The 18,082-nt window shown below is 41.5% G+C and overlaps 1 protein-coding gene across 1 annotated transcript in view; it reads left to right on the forward strand.

The window, feature by feature from the left end:
- Positions 1 to 103: 103 nt before the first annotated feature.
- Positions 104 to 18,082, forward strand: part of susd2 (sushi domain containing 2) — a 29,795-nt gene continuing 11,816 nt past the window's right edge. Inside the window, exons 1-12 of the mRNA XM_034090781.2 lie at positions 104 to 249; positions 867 to 1,065; positions 1,884 to 2,032; positions 2,431 to 2,785; positions 4,122 to 4,323; positions 5,840 to 5,925; positions 6,006 to 6,274; positions 11,003 to 11,146; positions 12,495 to 12,647; positions 13,474 to 13,725; positions 13,892 to 14,170; positions 14,479 to 14,655. Coding sequence (XP_033946672.1) covers positions 174 to 249; positions 867 to 1,065; positions 1,884 to 2,032; positions 2,431 to 2,785; positions 4,122 to 4,323; positions 5,840 to 5,925; positions 6,006 to 6,274; positions 11,003 to 11,146; positions 12,495 to 12,647; positions 13,474 to 13,725; positions 13,892 to 14,170; positions 14,479 to 14,655 — 2,341 coding nt within the window. The 5' untranslated portion in view covers positions 104 to 173. The remainder of the gene's footprint in view (positions 250 to 866; positions 1,066 to 1,883; positions 2,033 to 2,430; positions 2,786 to 4,121; positions 4,324 to 5,839; positions 5,926 to 6,005; positions 6,275 to 11,002; positions 11,147 to 12,494; positions 12,648 to 13,473; positions 13,726 to 13,891; positions 14,171 to 14,478; positions 14,656 to 18,082) is intronic.

Below are 18,082 nucleotides of genomic sequence, written 5' to 3' on the forward strand. Positions count from 1 at the left end.
GTTTGTGTAAGACCTTTATTTTACTGACCAACGTCTGTTCATAACTGTCATTGGAAAGTCTGTTTGCTATTTAAATGACCTTTGATACTCAGATACAACTCAATGGTGGTTTTCCACAAAGCGTGGTGTAGGGCAGATGTGTGTGTTCGCGCAGTGGTATTTTGTTGTTTACCATGCACACGAGAGGGCATTTAAAAGAGACCATTTTTCTCTGTGGAATCTTTCTCCTTTTCTCATCTAAAACAGCTGGTAAGTAACTTTTCAAAGTATTTATAAACATGAGCTAGCTACTGACCTGCTGTTCAAATATAAAATCGCCCCTTATTATTTCCCCCTTTGAATAGATTAAATTAAATGGGCGTTTTATAACTTATTTGCATTGTGCATTTTCACTAGATGCAACAACCTGAATATTTCGATGTTCTATTTCATATACTAAATCTCCTTTAATATTCAGAGTTATTTTCAATTCACTCCATTAACCTACATACATACATTCATAAATAAATATGTGTGTGTGTGTGTGTGTGTGTGTGTGTGTGTGTGTGTGTGTGTGTGTGTGTGTGTGTGTGTGTGTGTGTGTGTGTGTGTGTGTGTGTGTGTGTGTGTGTGTGTGTGTGTGTGTACTATTTAAAAATGTAGCCCCACCAGCTGCAACATTGTGATGAACACATTAATAACATCCATAATTATAATTCAACAATATCATTTATACTCAAATGGGATACATATGTACTTTTCTTTTGTACATTTATAGCAGGACTTATTTAGCCTTTTTACACAGTGGCATTGTATCCTTAATAACTAATCTGAATACTTTCTTCACCATTGTTTTTATTTAAAATGTTTTGTATGTTTTTCACTAGGTCAAACATGCAGGGCACAGTGTGGAGACGTGTTGGAGAAATGCTCCTGCCATGCAACCTGTGTGTCTTTGCTGAACTGTTGTGCAGACTACAACCAGTCGTGTGTCCAGGTGACGCCTCACTCCAGCTCCATGCTAGGCGGTAGAGCTCTCAGGATCCTCGGTGTGGCCCTTCATCCTGGTGGGCGACTTCTCTGCAGGTTTGTGTCTACAACCACGGCTGACGTATTCATGATCTTAATCTAGTACTCATCATTTGATTAGGTTCTCACAGTGAAAATATGTACACTATATACAGATCATATGTAGAGTTTTTTTGACAAAGTCCATGTGTTTTTCATTAGACTTTGTTCTGTGCAAGGCTACTTACTATCCAATTAAGTATTCGTTACTGACATTTGTGTGTGAATTCCAATATTTTTCAGAAAAGTAATCCTGAGAAAATCGAAAAAAACGTTGCTTACTGTAAAATAACATATCATTTAAGATCATATATCTTTTCAGTGTAATAAGTAATTTGTTGGAGTTGTAAAAAAAAAGCAAAAATTAGTTATTTTGCAAAATCATATATTTGTAGATCAGCAGAGTCGCTTTCATTAAAGAAGTGGCACACATGGGTTATTTTTATATCAATAATAATAATAATATAAATACAATAATTACAATAATGATAACCCTGTTTATAAAAGCAGATGGAAAAAGATTCAAAATATTACAATTACTTTGGATTAACAAATTAGATTTTTCAGATAATGCAGTATAAAAGCAAGTCTAATATATAAAATAGTTTATCCTTTATTTCAGGAGTGATAAAAGCTGCACATTTCATCCTGAGAAAGACATAATATTTATTGACTGTCATTAAATGTTGAATGAAGGTATTTTGAAAGGTTATTCTACTACTCTAGAATGTCGGAGTGTTTACAGAATACAAATTGTATTGAAGGCCGAGTAGTAACGTTGTGTAACGTAACATGCCATAAACAAATAAAACCAAATGTGCCTTTTTCATTTGAAGGTTCAAGGGTGACATTGAACGAGAAGGATTTATTGATGATGAAGGCCACGGCTACTGTATCTCTCCTTTATTGTACGAGACAGGTTGGATACCATTTACTGTCTCAATTGACGGGATACATTTTGACAGATCTGGAGAGTTCTTGTCAGGTGTGTTTCTGGAATATATATTTTTTTTCCACTTCTGAATTGACTTGTGTCATGTCAATTCCATTATACATGAGTGAGTGTCAGGAAACATTATTTAAAATTAACAATTTAAGAAATACCTCCTCTGAATGTATCATTTCAGGTAAAGCTTACAAGGTGGCATTTCAAATAAAGAAAGAAATGTTCTGAAAAGGTGGTTCCACTATGAAAAGCTGAACGGACAAACCATTTATGCAACCACTTGATCAATACTTTTTATTAAGCAAAAGTAGCTTCTCAATGCAGTTATTTTCTCATGTGTCTTATCGTTGTCCGACATGTTTTATGTTGAATCTGCACAACTCTTGGCAGAGCAAACCTGTGTGATCCACTAAATCTGTTCTGGTTTTTACTGTTAGTCCACCCCAGTAAGGCTGACCCTGCCTTTGAAGTCATCCTGGTGAATGCAACACAGTGGCAGTACTACGGCACACCACACGTGTCTGGACGGCTCAAGATGACATGGAACAGCTCTTTGATTGGTGCAGAGACGGTCAACATAGAGCTGTGGGGTTACAGAGAGTTCAGCAGCACTGAGGCGGGGGTGAACGGATCATCCTCTCTGCAGGCCGAGCTGAGCTACCTGTACTCCCTCGGAAGGAATCTGCCCAACACTGGTGCCTTCAGCTTCGTCCCCGAGCCCTCAGAGGACTACTCTGACTGGAAGTTGGGAAACATTCGCATCACTGCTAGTTCTAAGTCGGATGGAGCAAGGTATCCATAACACATATCCCTCATCCTTAGAAATATCTCACATAAGTAAACATTTTCTGATCGACAGTAGTACTGCCTATTTTAAAGCTTAATACAATCGTAAATCAATCAATCAATCAATCAATCAATCAATCAATCAATCAATCAATCAATCAATGTTTATTTATATAGCCCAATATCACAAATGTTACATTTGTCTCAGTGGACTTCACAGTTTGTACAGAATATCAGTATGACAATAAAGAACTACAGGGACAGCATTGGACTTTATTCATAAAAGTCTTAAAGGGGCCCTATTATGCTTCTTGTGGTTTTAGTGCATGTCAATGGTATGCAAAGGCTAACATCCAAAAGTTCCCAGTTTCTCTCCAAGACATTCCCCCCATGCCTGAAATGCAAATTGGACTCTTTTGTTTACTTCCATAACATAGTCACATCACTATGTAACACTAACGCTTCTATTGGCTAGCATCCCAACAAGTTGTTTGTGATAGTCTAAGGGGGTGGGACATCTCTAAGCAGTTGACCAATCTCAACAGAGCTGAAAAGCTAACCAATCAGAGCAGACTGGGTTATGGTTTCAGACAGAGGGTGAAAAGAGGTGCTTCAGAACGGGCAGTATGATAAAAATAAAGGTATTTTTGAACATTAAAGCATGTAAACATGTCCCAGGAGAGGCACACAATACAAATATGAAACCTGAAAATGAGCATAATATGGCCCCTTAAGAAAGAAATGTCTCCTTAAAACCCACTTACCAAATTTTACAAATATTCTGACATTCACCAATGTTTCTATATTGGGATTTGTTGGTTAATCTACGCACACAATTCTACAGTTGGATAATATACGATTTTAAGTTAAAACAAAATAATATAATACAAGTTTTAATTAATTTACAACGCCTTATGATCTTTTAAAAATAAATAAACACTAAACTGGCATCAACGCTATTAAAACATTTGTATCCACTGACTTTAGGCTGTCCTGATTTTCTAATTCTCTCAAGCTTTCTTTTCAACACGACCCTGCGGATCTTTCATAGAACATTTCTCAAGGACACATTTAATAAACAAACTTAGGAAGCTAATGGTATTTTAAGCTTTTTCTACTTGTTAAATAACTTAAGTATTGTCACTCCAGGCTTTTGAAATTGTGTTAGTATATTTATTTTGTGCAATTTTTCCTGACATTTGATTGACAGTATGATAAATAGATTATTAGACCAATTAACCACCACAGAATGAATTTCAGCTCTGGCTTAAACTCTGTTATTTCCCTTTGAAATATAAAATTAAAGTCAAATATTCTTAAAATGGTGTTTGTTGATACGCAGGGATGTAGAGGGGCTCTGGAGCGGTGGGCATGTGTTAGCCTGGCACCTGGAGCAGGCTTTCAGAGATGAGTCTGCAGGCTGGGCCAGGAGCCGCTGTCTGCAGTGGGACGTCCTGGAGAACAAGCTGCCCAACTTCCTGGAGGACCTCATTACCTGCCCCTGCACTCTGGCACAGGCCCGCGCTGACACAGGCAGGTTTCATGTGAGTGCACGTCAGAGGTGGGAAGTAGTGGAGTACAAATACTTTGTCAATGTACTTAAGTACATTTTTCTGGTATCAGTACTTTACTCCACTACTTATGTTTTTCTGACGACTTTTTACTTCTTACATTTTTAACACAAACAAATACCTGTACTTAATCCTTCTTACATTTTTAACACAAATACCTGTACTTTCTACTTCTTACATTTTAAACACAAATACCTGTACTTTCTACTTCTTACATTTTCAAAACAGGTTTGTTCCTTTAGTTTGAATGTGTGTTTGGTGGTGTGATCATTATTCTTTAGAGTCATTGCGTGCCTATTGATTTGAACACGATCCGTGTATCCATCACTTCCTGGTCTTCTCTAAAGAAGAGGGACCAATGGAAACGTTGTCATGTTGCCGTTGTTCAGCATGGAAACATTCATTAGCTCACAATGACATTATTGTTCTATTAATATAAACAAGGGAGGTCAGTTACTCTTTAAAACAGCTGGTAGTTATGGGTACTTTTTAATTAAGTACATTTCGAAGCCCATACTTCTTTACTTTTACTTGAGTAAAGAAGTTTAGTCAGTACTTCTACTTTTACCAGAGTATTTTTAAACATGAGTATCTATACTTCTACTTGAGTAAAGAATGTGTGTACTTTTGCCATCTCTGGTGCACTTTGATCAACTCCGGTACTTTTATATTACCAATATACATTTTTTATTTTTAAAGATTTATAATTATATTTTTTCAGTTGATTAGTATAAATAACTCTAGTAGTAGTATCAACACTTAAAGAATCAATATATTAAGCGTATCCTATGGCAGAGAAATATGTGTACCTTAACTAAATGACAATCTTAAGCTTAATTCAAGAACCTATAACAGTGTCTTACAAGTATAGTTGATGTTTTAATATATATAACGTGCTAATTAAACGTAAGCGTTTTCAAAATGGTGTTAATAGCAGTGTGTTTTAGCATTAATATTAACATTCTGACAGTGGAGAAGACACACATATTGTGTGATGCAATAAGCACAGACTTCTTCGTTCTAAGCAGAGTACCAGTTAGCTCATCAGAGTCAAATATTTTAAAAGCCAGACAAGACAGAATATAAATGATGTTTAATGGCATATATTGCAAGCAAATTCATGCTTGTTCTAAACAAAACAGAACTATACAGTACATATGATGACAGCCACATTGTGACCAGTCAGCATGAAGAGGTAGCCTGGATTTCAGCAAGTAAACAAAAGGACTGCAGTGATTCAATTGCATTGTACAAATTCATTCATTCATCCCAGAAACCAAAGACTGTCAGGACGCATTTAGGGAACTTGCTTTGTATTCAATCATTAAATGTGATCCGCATTAAAATACTTTATTGGACTTCTGTTAACCAGAATTAAAACCGATCAATAAGTGTTGTTTCTTGAATGTTAATGTTTATATTTGCAAATCATATTAGATTGATGATAATTGTATTACTGAGACAGTTTTTATTCACTGTGTTATTTCAGACTGATTATAGTTGTGACATTGAGCGGGGCAGTGTGTGCACTTATCACCCAGGTTCCGTCCACTGCGTCAGAGCCATTCAGGCCAGGTAGGAGTGTTTATCTTATGTCAAATAAATTGATACATTTTTACAAACTTTTTGACATGGTTTTATTTAAATGTTTCCAGTCCTACGCATGGATCGGGGCAGCAGTGCTGCTATGACAGCACAGGGGCTCTGGTGCTGACGGGAGACTCGATCATGGGCAGCACCCCGGACAGGGCTCACGACTGGGGCTCGCCTCCGTACAGGGAGCCCCCACGGGTGCCGGGGTACTCACACTGGCTTTACGATGTCATGAGTTTCTACTACTGCTGCCTGTGGTCTGACCACTGCAACATCTACTTCAAACATCGCCCTTCTAGCGGCTGTCGCAGCTACCAGCCCCCAAAAGCTGGTGAGACACTTCACAAGTCACATCAAGTCGATTTCATGTTTTTATAACTCAATATACGCACAGTAGCACAGACCTATTTAACCAGTAAAAAGTTCCTTTGAATCTGAAATTACATTTGCTACAGTGCCTAAATTAGAAACTACAATGTGTTATTTCACTAGGGTCAGCCACCTTTATTAACAAAGGAGCCATCGTCCCCCCTTTGCCACCAAATTAAGTGGGTCTGGAGGTGTTAACACTTTTGAAACACAGCTTTTAAAGTTTTATAGAGTTATACTATGTATACAAAAACAAGTTTGTTGCATAGAAAATAAAGAAACATTTTGAAAGTCTATTGACATTTCTACCTGTTTAACATAAGTAGCAGCAAATGCTGTGTCCTTATCCTGGAAATGTCTTTCAAGATTACCTTTTCTCACAATATATCAAGCTTAAAGGTAAGCCATTATTGTTGGCATGCAAAGCAAAGGAATCTAAATACGCAGAATTAAACTCTATTTCATTTGTGCCTTTTCTTTTTTTTTGGAGTTGAATTTATCTGTGTGAGTCTATAAATCTACAGATGAACTCAATTCTATATATAGAGAATTTAGTGTGTATCTTTTTTCTTTATCCTGCAACTGGATGATTAACGGGAGGGTTACCTCTGTATAAACTATCTTTCTGCCCTCCTGGTTCTTCTAATTGTGTTTGTTTATTGGATGTATAAATTATCTAATTGTTGAAATAGTAGAATAAATAATAATTTAAAAAAATCATGGTTAGTTTTCCAAGGCCGAGAGGTCTGAAATTGAGGATTAGCTACCACCGTGAGGCGCCAGAACATAGATGTAGAAGGACGTGAAGCATATATAAGCTGATTTCAGTTTCACAGTATCACCTCAAACTTGGAGACGAATAGAGAACCTTTCAAAAAAGTGTCCATTGTGCAACAAAAAAGAAAAATAGCTGTTATATTTCTATGTTATTTTTGTTCAAAGCTAGAGGGAGCCACTGCAAAGGGGCTGAAAAGCCTCTTTTTTGTAAACAAGCTTTATGCTATTGTTGTGTTGTAGTTTTAACAGAAAGTTTCCCAATATACTAAGACCATTTCCTACGGTGCTGTGTCATCTATCACATCTTTAACCATTTATTGAATATAGAGCAGTTCCACACTCCAAACTTCAATCACATTTAAAAGGGAGTTGTTCATGTTCACAAACATCTTTGAGCTGTCTTGACCTTTGGAACAACATGTGTGAATTCTCCTATTTCCCCTTTAAGGCTTGTGGTTTATTGTTTTAGTCTGCATTACAAATATAACGTTTTTCTCCTGCGTGGAAGAAAGTGTGGCATTTTTCATTAGATATTATATTATTTCTTAGCATCAAACATGATCTGTTTCTTGATGAATAAAGGGGCTTGCTGGTTTCAGTTGGCTGAATTTTGGGTAAAGCTTTCGATGCAAGAAGTGCACCGCGACAGCAAGAAAAAGTGTATCTATGTAATTGCCACTGCGTGCGACACACACTTGCTACAGTATACTCCGCACATGGACACTAGAGTAATACCAGAGGAGTTTTCAGGAAAAATAACTGAATTACAGACTGCGGCTGAGAGTTGCAATGTGAAAACATATTAGATCTGTCACGATCTGTCTTTATGGTGTTTTGTCTTGTCTAGATCTGTTTTTGGTTTTCTGTCTGCCTTGTGTCACTAGTTCGTCAGTGAGTGTTCTGTTTTGTCTTTTTTATATCCTAGCCTTGAAATAAAGGAGTTTTTCAGTTTATATCTGCATTTGGGTCCTGCTTCCAACACACACCGTACCATTAGGAACCGACCAAACATGGACCCAGCAGATGATCCATGGGAGGTAGAACTACAGCAGTTTACCTTCTATCTGGCTTGCTGCTCCGATTGGTGGAAGGGAGCCGCTCTGGAAGAGGCGCACCGGTTGGCAGCAGAGAAACTATGTTTTGTTGAGTTCTTACCTGACTGGATTTTGGACTTCCTTGAAACATGTGATTCCCGGCCTGCTAGCCCCAGGCATGCTAGCTCCATGTCTCCCAATTCCCAACCTGGCACCATACGCCTTGGTGGGTTCCGCCTGAAGTCAACCCGTGCTTCTGCCCCAGTTCCTGCTCCTGTCCAGGAGTTGTATTCCGGAAGTCGTCTGGCTTATGGAGGTCCACGGAGTATTCAGGCGGCTGCTAAGAGGAGTCTTCGCAAGGCCAGGCTAGCAGCCCGAGCCCCAGCAGCCATGGTTCCGGCTACAGAACCGGCCCACACAGCCATGGTTCCGGCCCCAGTTCTGGCCCCAGCAGCCATGGTTCCGGCCCCAGTTCTGGCCCCAGCAGCCATGGTTCAAGCCCCAGTTCTGGCCCCAGCAGCCATGGTTCCAGCCTCAGTTCTGGTCCCAGCAGCCATGGTTCCAGCCCCAGTTCTGGCCCCAACAGCCATGGGTCCGGCCCCAGTTCTAGCCCCAGCAGCCATGGTTCCAGCTCCAGTCCTGGCCCCAGCAGCCATGGGTCCGGCCCCAGTTCTAGCCCCAGCAGCCATGGTTCCAGCTCCAGTCCTGGCCCCAGAAGCCATGGTTTCGACTCCAGCCCCTCGTCTCCGGCCGACGCCAGCTCCCCGTGTCCTGACGGCATACCGGCCGACTCCAGCACCTCGTCTCCTGTTGGCTGTCCGTCCGACGCCAGCTCCCCGTGTCCTGTCGGTGTACCGGCCGACTCCAGCACCTCATCTCCTGTTGGCTGTCCGTCCGACGCCAGCTCTCCGTGTCCTGCCGGCGTACCGGCCGACACAGTTCCCTCTCAAGTCCCCTCTCAAGTTCCTTCTCAAGTTCCCTCTCCAGTCTCCTCTTCTGGGCCTTCTCAAGTCTCCTCTCGAGCTACCTCTCGAGTCACCTCTCAAGTCCCCTCTCAAGTTCCTTCTCAAGTTCCCTCTCCAGTCCCCTCTCGAGTCATCTCTCAAGTCTCCTCTCGAGTTACCTCTCGAGTCCCCGTTCAAGACACTTCTCAAGTCCCCTCTCGAGTTCCCTCTCAAGTCTCTTCTCAAGTCCCTGCTCAAGTCCCCTCTCCAGTCTCCTCTCAAGTTCCTACCCGAGCCCTCTCTCAAATCACCTCTCAAGTCTCCTCTCGAGTTCCCTCTCAAGTATCCTCTCAAGTCTCCTCTCAAGTTCCTACCCGATTCACCTCTCAAGTCCCCTCTCGAGTCTCCTCTGGAGTTCCCTCTCAAGCCCTCTCTCGAGTCCCCTCTCGAGTTCCCTATCGAGTTCCCTATCGAGTCCCCTCTCAAGTCACCTCTCGAGTCCCCTCTCGAGTCCCCTCTCGAGTCCCCTCTCAAGTCCCCTCTCGAGTCTCCTCTCGAGTTCCCTCTCGAGATTCCTCTCAAGTCAACTCTCAAGTATCCTCTCGAGTCCCCTCTCAAGTATCCTCTCGAGTCCCCTCTCGAGTCACCTCTCAAGTCACCTCTCGAGTCACTTCTCAAGTCTCCTCTCGAGTTCCCTCTCCAGTCACCTCTCGAGTCTCCTCTCGAGTTCCCACTCAAGCCCTCTCTCTCGAGTCCCCTCTCGAGTCCCCTCTCGAGTCACCTCTCGAGTCTCCGATCAAGTTCCCTCTCGAGATTCCTCTCAAGCCCTCTCTCGAGTTCCCACTCAAGTGCCGTTGGAGGTTCCGCTGGGGGTCCTGCCAGCTCCTTGTCTTGTCTCGTTGGAGGTCCCGCCGACTACTCTCCTGCCGGTGGTCCTGCCAACCCTGTGTCCTGTCCTGTTGGAGGCCCCGCCGACTACTCTTCTGCCGGAGGTCCTGTCAACCCCATGTCCTGTGCCGTTGGAGGCCCCGCCGACTACTCTCCTGCCGGGGGTCCTGCCAACTCCTTGTCCTCTTCCGTGGGGAGTCTTGCCGACACCTGTTCCACCGGCTCTGGTTACTGTCCGGTCAACACCGGCTCCTGCCCGGTCCCCTGAGAGCTGTGGTCTTCGCCCCTCCTCGAACTCTGCCTTGCCCCCGGGCCGTCCGCCCGAGTTCCCCACCTTGGACTCTGCCTTGCCCCTGGGCCGTCAGCCCGAGTTCCCCACCTTGGACTCTGCCTTGCCCCTGGGCCGTCAGCCCGAGTTCCCCACCTTGGACTCTGCCTTGCCCCCGGGCCGTCCGCCCGAGTTCCCCACCTTGGACTCTGCCTTGCCCCCGGGTCGTCCACCTGAGTCCCCCTTCTCGGCTTCTGCCTTGCCCCCGGGCCACCCGCCCGAGATCCTTTCCGGGTCCTCCGCTGTGCCCCTGGACGGTCAGCTCAGTCCCGTCGTCCTGACCCCCTCCACCCACCCTGGTGGCCTATTGATACGTCCCTCCACCCACCCTGCTTGAGGTTTTGGACTTTTGTGTTCTTTTTTTGGGACGTCTGGGATCCGTCCCTTGAGGGGGGGTACTGTCACGATCTGTCTTTATGGTGTTTTGTCTTGTCTAGATCTGTTTTTGGTTTTCTGTCTGCCTTGTGTCATGACTAGTTCGTCGGTGAGTGTTCTGTTTTGTCTTTGTTATATCCTAGCCTTGAAATAAAGGAGTTTTTTAGTTTATATCTGCATTTGGGTCCTGCTTCCAACACACACCGTAACAAGATCACACAATTGACTTCCTGCTCTCCAGAGACTATAAAGACAACAATAAACCGCATACTGATGTGAGAGATGTACTGTGAAAGAAATACGTGTATGTGAGTATTTGTAATTTCTTTCTCGTCGCCTCGCAGGTGTTGTCCTCGGGGATCCGCATTTTGTAACGTTCGACGGGCTCAGCTACACTTTCAACGGCAAAGGAGAATACTACCTTGTGTCTTCTCCAGACAGAGAGCTGAGTGTTCAGGCCAGAACAGAGGCGCTGAAATTTAAGAACGGTGAGTGCACATTTGATGTGAAAGGCCCGTCTGTGTCCACTCTTTAAACCACATGCTACTACTGCAGCAGCTTTTCTTTGGATCAAAATGTTTCCAGGATTAACGATAAACCTTTTTTTATTATTTGAGTGATTTTTTATGTTTTACCAGTCACAAGATTGATTACCTGCCTCTAAATTTGACTTGTTTTTGGTCTTCTTTTGCTTGGACCTTTTTCTTTGCACTCTCCTCTTAAAGGGGCCCAATTATGCTCATGTTAAGGTTTCATAATTGTATGGTGTGCCTCTTCTGTGGCATGTTTCCATGCTTTAATGTTCATAAAAGTCTTTATTTTTCTCATGCTGCCTGTGCTGCAGCTCTTTTCACCCTCTGTCTGAAACCAGAGCCCAGAAATCCCCAAAAAGCATAATAGGGCCTCTTAGAGTTAAAAGCTCAATCACTCTTTAACACTCATTTTCTTCTGCAGGCAAGTGATGTCAGGTATTTCTTGTGTGATTGAAACATGTTGCCGCTGACAAATGACAGAATATAACTTAGTCCCGCCTGTTTTTGCTGAGTATCTCTTGGGTTCAGAACAGAAGTTGGCTTCATTTTTCAAAATTAGATAACAGCCATGAGCCCAGTGACTGCAGATGATCACATGTCATTAATATTATTTCTCCTCATAAAATCAAACATTGAGATTATCTGATATGCAGAGAGATGCACAGTAATACAGAATATGTTGTACATTGTTAAAATATCACTCGTCACCGGCTTAAGCTTCAATATCAGGATACATGTATTTATTATCCTTCCAAGAATGGAAGTAGTCATCACATACAAATAGTTCCCAGAACAGTGTCCTTGACATGCTTTAGATACAAGAGAGGGTTATACTCACAATAGGCAGAATACCGGTTCAAAGCAGTATACAACGTTTAGTTCAGATTAGCTAAGGCCTGGTTCAAAGCAGTATACAACGTTTAGTTCAGATTAGCTAAGGCCTGGTTCAAAGCAGTATACAACGTTTAGTTCAGATTAGCTAAGGCCTGCGTAAACAATAAACATGACAGTCATATGCCTATCTCCATAGAGGCTGAATCATCATGTTAATCATTGTCACATAGCTATCATATGCCTAAAACAGTGTGCCCTGATGCTCTTCTAGGTAATCATACATCCGGTTACGTACACAGCTACGTAGGGCCTTTGTTATCATGTGCTCCTCTGATATTTGGAAGAGTACATTCAGTATTTCCCCAACATAACCATCCTGATATTGAAGCTCAAGCCGCTGACGAGTGATGTTTCCTAACATACATAGTAGCACATCTGTGATATTGTGACGTTTATATTGACCACCAAGGTACCTCGGCCAAAGCCACAGTGCTGTCATCCGTGGCTATGAAGGGAAATACCTCTGATGTCATCGAGGTGCGTCTAGCAGGTGGCCACCTTCAGGTGCTGAGGAACCAAAAGGTCCTACCTTTCACCGAGCAGAGATGGATGGACCTACACGGTGAGAACTTCATACCATTCTTTATTGTGCTTACACTTTCTGTGTGAACCTATAATGCATTATAAACATAGGTATGATGCGTTATACTCTTCCTATTGTATTAAACAGTTACAGTTATAAGCAATAAAGATATTCATAATGATTATAACATAATTATAAAACATTATATTGACTAATATATCATATCATAATACCTTATATTTGCTAGTCTCTAGCTGACTTTGCAAGGATCATAGTTTATTATCATTCCCAAAGGTGTTATTGTTTAGTTTTTTTAAATAATGCATTATAATCACTGTGCTAATGCATATATGAATGTGATATTAAGTTACTTTTTTTATTTTAAGTGGTCATTGTTTAAGTAAAGTGAAAATAAACGTTATGTTTTGTGTGTTCATACAGATCCAAAGATGCTATTTAACTTCCATGAAAGCTATCAATGACCACCAATTATTATGCATTTAAATATGTGTATCTTTGACAACTGTGGGAATAAACATGAACTAAGTTCCTTGCAAAAATGGGAGTGAATGGTAGCTATTATTTAGTATTATTATACTTGACCCTAAAAGTCCAATAAAATGCTTTTTGTTTATGATTATTGTTTTAAATATAAGGCATTATGAATATTCATCACTCTGTATTTATTCATCACCTATAAGCCCTATTAAAGCCATTATACAGCAGTTTTTTATTTATTATATACAGCATATAATATTGACATTAAATAACACATTGTCACAAAATATTTCCTGCACTAATGACCATAACCAGTTGTAACAAAAAAAAGAAGTTTTTGTAAAAACAAAATGTCTCTTTTTTCTAGGAGTATTTGTGTTCACCCCCAGTCTTCAGCATGTGACAGTAATCTTCCTCTCTGGAGTTGGCGTGGAGGTTCGGGTGCGTGAAGAAGCCATGGCAGTGACCGTCCTGCTTCCATCAGAGTTTACTAACCACACTCAGGGTCTCCTCGGTCTCATGAACTCTGACCCCTTAGATGACCTGTTGACCGGACTAGGAGAGATTCTTTCCCCAGCCGACGCCACGCCTGAGGAAATCTTCACCTTTGGAGCTGGCTGTGAGCATGAGAGACTTGTATATGTTACATCAATCATATTGATCAATACGGCATTTTGCTCGGTTGCTCAGTGTTCACTTTAAAGCGGTAGAAGATGGGTGGATGGCTGGACATGGACAACATTGATGCGTATCTGAACTGAGTTTTTTGTTACTTTTATCCACAGGGAACATTTCAAAGACGTCCTCCCTCTTCACATATGACTCAAAGTACCTTATGGATACATACTATTTCCCACCAAGCCATGACACTGCCTTTGTTCCCGCCTTTTCTCTACCCGAGACACCCGATGACCCTCTGATGGCAGACATGTTGGTGATGTGCTTGGGAGAAGGAGCCCAGTTTTGTAAATATGATACCCTGACCGCACAGAGCTTGAGAATGGGAAACGCCACACTCGGGGCCTACCGAAGCCATCTGGCCCTTACGGAAGCCCTGGAGCAAGGTACAGCACCTCATGTGTATTACATGCCAACATGCAAATGTATCATACAACTTTGCTATTGCTTGCTTTAAATACAAAAAAATTATAATGGGATACCTTAAAATGCCTGTACACTCTTTAACCTGACCAGTAATAGATTGTGTCCAGTATGGAATTCAGCTATACTAATGTCATAAGATAAGAAAAATATACTGTAAATGAAGTGAATGTATTTGTTTTTCATACGTTTAAAAAACATTTGATTATTACTATTTGGGACAGCATACAGTTTTGATATTTATTTTCTAATGTGTTATTGTTCCTTCTAGTGGTGTCTTGTGGCTGGCTTCCCACACCTAGGAATGGGAAGAAGAATGGGACACATTACCTGGAGGGCAGCTGTCTGAGCTTCACCTGCAATGAAGGCTTCTCACTGTACGGCTCAACGGAGCGCACCTGTCTAGATGATGGGAGCTGGACAGGAGAGCAGCCCTACTGTATCACAGGTTTGTCATATGAAGCAAAACCAATAGAGGAGAGAAGCACTATGTCACTGCCTGGCGAAATGACGGCCCCGCCCACATTCCGGGTTAAAACTAAGAATTGGCGCCAAGCGGAAAAAATAGTTTTATAATGCCTTAAAGCTGCTGTGTCTTGTCTTGCCAACAAACAACAAAAGATCCAGAGTTCACATTTTTGTACATCTTTACTTAGAGAAAAGGACGATAAAAGGTCATCTCTGTGGCATCAGGCCATCCACAGAGAGCACGGAGATCATAATCAAAGGGACCCAATCAGTCCAATGACAGCAACTGTTTTCACCCGTAAAGGGGCGGGGCCTAACATAGAGGGAAAGTACCCGGGTGGGTTGCTCTCATCTATAGCCAGTTAAATAAACATGTTGTATGAACTGTAATGTGTGGGAGAAAAGCAGCAATCTTTTTGAACACTTATGAAGTATACCATCAATATGATATGCTCTATAGACAATACTAGAAAAACTCTCTGATGTGGTGCGTTAACTTATTCTTTGACAGAGTTTTAAAGGTCCCATGTCATGGCCATTTCTACTGATCATAATTCCATTGTTGAGGTCTACTAAAATAGATTTATACCGTGCAATTTCCAAACTCACATTGGTTTCTCATACAGCATCTCTGTATACTACGTGTATTCACCGGTATTCACTCTCTGTCCCAAACGGCTTGTTGGAGTTCAAGGAAACAAATGGAAAAAGTGAAATCTCCAACGAGGCGTTCTGGGGCAGCATAGACAATTATTTTCTGTGTTAGAGTTGTACTCGCGACAGGGTGTACTTTGAGGGTTTGTGACTCTGCAGACCGTCTACATGCAGAAAGACCTTCATAACACAAGGGGACGGGTAATAACCAGAAAAGCATGACATGGGACCTTTAAGAGTCAGGACACCATTGCATGTATTAGCTATGTACAGTATTAAGCACACATTGATATTTGAGTCAAATGTAATTTTAACTTTTTTTGTATAAGCAATGGTCCACATTTGCATAATATTAAACAAAGACAGATATTTCGCCAACAGTCTGGGAAACTAACAGATCACCATGACATATGTTATGATAATATTTGTTTAACCCTCTCCAAGTTGATGGCAACCTAATGGCTTCATGTTGGAAAGATTTAATCAAAAATGTGGTTCAAATATCCGAAACTATTTCTTCCCACAGTTTGTTTTGGTCTGCATATCTCTAACCAGTGTGTTTGTCATTCTGTTATTCACTTGTGAAACAGTTTCCCACGATTGCTTAAGAAAGGCTCTCCATAAATAAAGTTACATACTTACTTATTACTGACAAACTCCCCACATGTTTTATATTGAGTATGATTGGCTGTATCCTCTAATGAAAAGTGAGGGGGACTTTGGGAATCCTCTTCTCATCCAGCCTCTTTGAAAGTAAAGATTCAATAGACTCGGCTCTCGGTTCCTCCTGCTGACCATTAGCTACAAAGCTATACACTTCTGAACCTGGATCGGCTCGGCTTTCTGTTTGTAAATTGGAAGCACCTGGGTCCTGCTAATGGTTTCATTCATCACCACAAGCGTGAAATCTCAAAGAGTAGTGGTGTGGAGGACCGCTGACGCCATTAGGTGGCAGTATTTCCCACTTCATTATTAGTGTGGCTGCAGGTGAATACCTCTGTATGTGCCATTGTATTGTGAAGCAGGCTGATTTGCAAAGAAAAAACGTGATTTATAATATTAACACAGCAAAATAGGAGGAAATTAGATATTTATCTCTTTGGTTTTGGCTTCATTGTTGGGCTTTTGAAGTGTGAGATAGCAGAGAAATACAGCCACTTGTGATCCATCTATAATGGCATCCCTTCATGGCTTTACTCCAATTCTTAATCCTTACCTTGTTATATCAGGTTTGACGACCACGTAACAACCAATCTATCCTGACTCCTTCATCAGGCAAAAACACATCTCATTTTAAAGTTGAGCACTGTTTAGAAATATATTTCATTTTCCTGATCTTTGTCATTTTGCTTACCTCTCATGCTTTCTGACACCTCTAATAGGTATTCAACGGAATCAGATCATAATTATCCTGGCTAAATGAATTGTGCCTCAGAATATTTTCCATATACTAGAGTCACTTCAAGTTCAGTTTTAATCACAGATAGTATTTTTCTACATCAACGTCATTTTAAGTGAAGAAAAAACGACTATTTTAAATAAGGCAATGGTAAATCATAAATAAAGGATCACATTTTTTAATTTCATTGTATCTCCTTTATTTGATAAATCAGGCTTTATTGTTCATGAAAACAAGTCACTCATGTGAGGGTATTCATGAAAATTCACTACAATTACCTCATTGTCTTTCACTTATCCTGACCCGAGATAAAACCCTATATCATCCTATCTCTAAACTCTATTATTGGACATAAAGACATGCCTGCTGATGTTATTTCCATGGCCTTAATGTAGTGACCAATCATCGGAAAGTTTAGAGAGGATCCGTCGTGGTGTATCTGCTGTCCCTATGTTTTGTTCTATGCACATATACAAGCTGGCCTGTTTATGTCTGTGACAATGAACACGCTTTGCTCTGACACTCTCATTATAACAATCAGAGCTAACAACTGTCAACACGACCCGAGGGGGCTCAATGGCAGGTGTTGCATGAGCTGTTACTCCACCATCCACAATGTGACCTCTGGCATGGAAACAATACTAAATACAGACCGAGCAGGAGGGCCCCGACGGGGTTTCTCCTCTTCTTCTCCCCTTATATGAATCACTTCGGCATGATGGGTAGACCAGAGAATTGTAGTCATAGCTAAGATGAAAACGGTGTGTTGTGTCGCTCAAGAACAAACGCCCACCACATCCAGTTGACTTCTTCTACTCTGAGTCACTTCAATGAGCCGCTGGTGAAATGCCGCCTGTCAACAGAAGTGACACTAATTCCTTTCTCTTTCGAATTAATCTCCCATCACTGAAGCCACACCTTTTTCAGATGGATTAGAACCTGCTGCCACACTGACTGACAGAGGTGTGGTGTATTGTGATGATCAATGTCTTCTGCTGGGGAAGTGTGTTTGCAGAGGTGAGGTTGAAGTTTGCTTAGTAAATCCTTGATCTAACGGCGAACACTTGAAAGGTACAAGGTTAGAGTTCAGTTTACTAGCTTGGCTGTTCTTTGTCACGATCTTGAGTATCAGGTGCATGCCAATAACAGGATCACTCCACCTCGATTGCATTATAATATTAATAGAGTTTCTTGCAGAGAGGTGAAGAAAGTGATTAAAGGAAAGGTGACAGCTGCCAGAGAGGGATAGAGTGGTTTTTAACAGGAACATGTGACGTGGGTTGCAAGACAAAGCCTCACTCAATTTTCTGCCTGTGGTTCTCTTCTCAGATTCCCCTGAGATCTACCTAAAAAC

Source organism: Pseudochaenichthys georgianus, chromosome 9 (assembly GCF_902827115.2).
Source record: "Pseudochaenichthys georgianus chromosome 9, fPseGeo1.2, whole genome shotgun sequence".
In the NCBI taxonomy this organism is placed as follows: Eukaryota; Metazoa; Chordata; class Actinopteri; order Perciformes; family Channichthyidae; genus Pseudochaenichthys; species Pseudochaenichthys georgianus.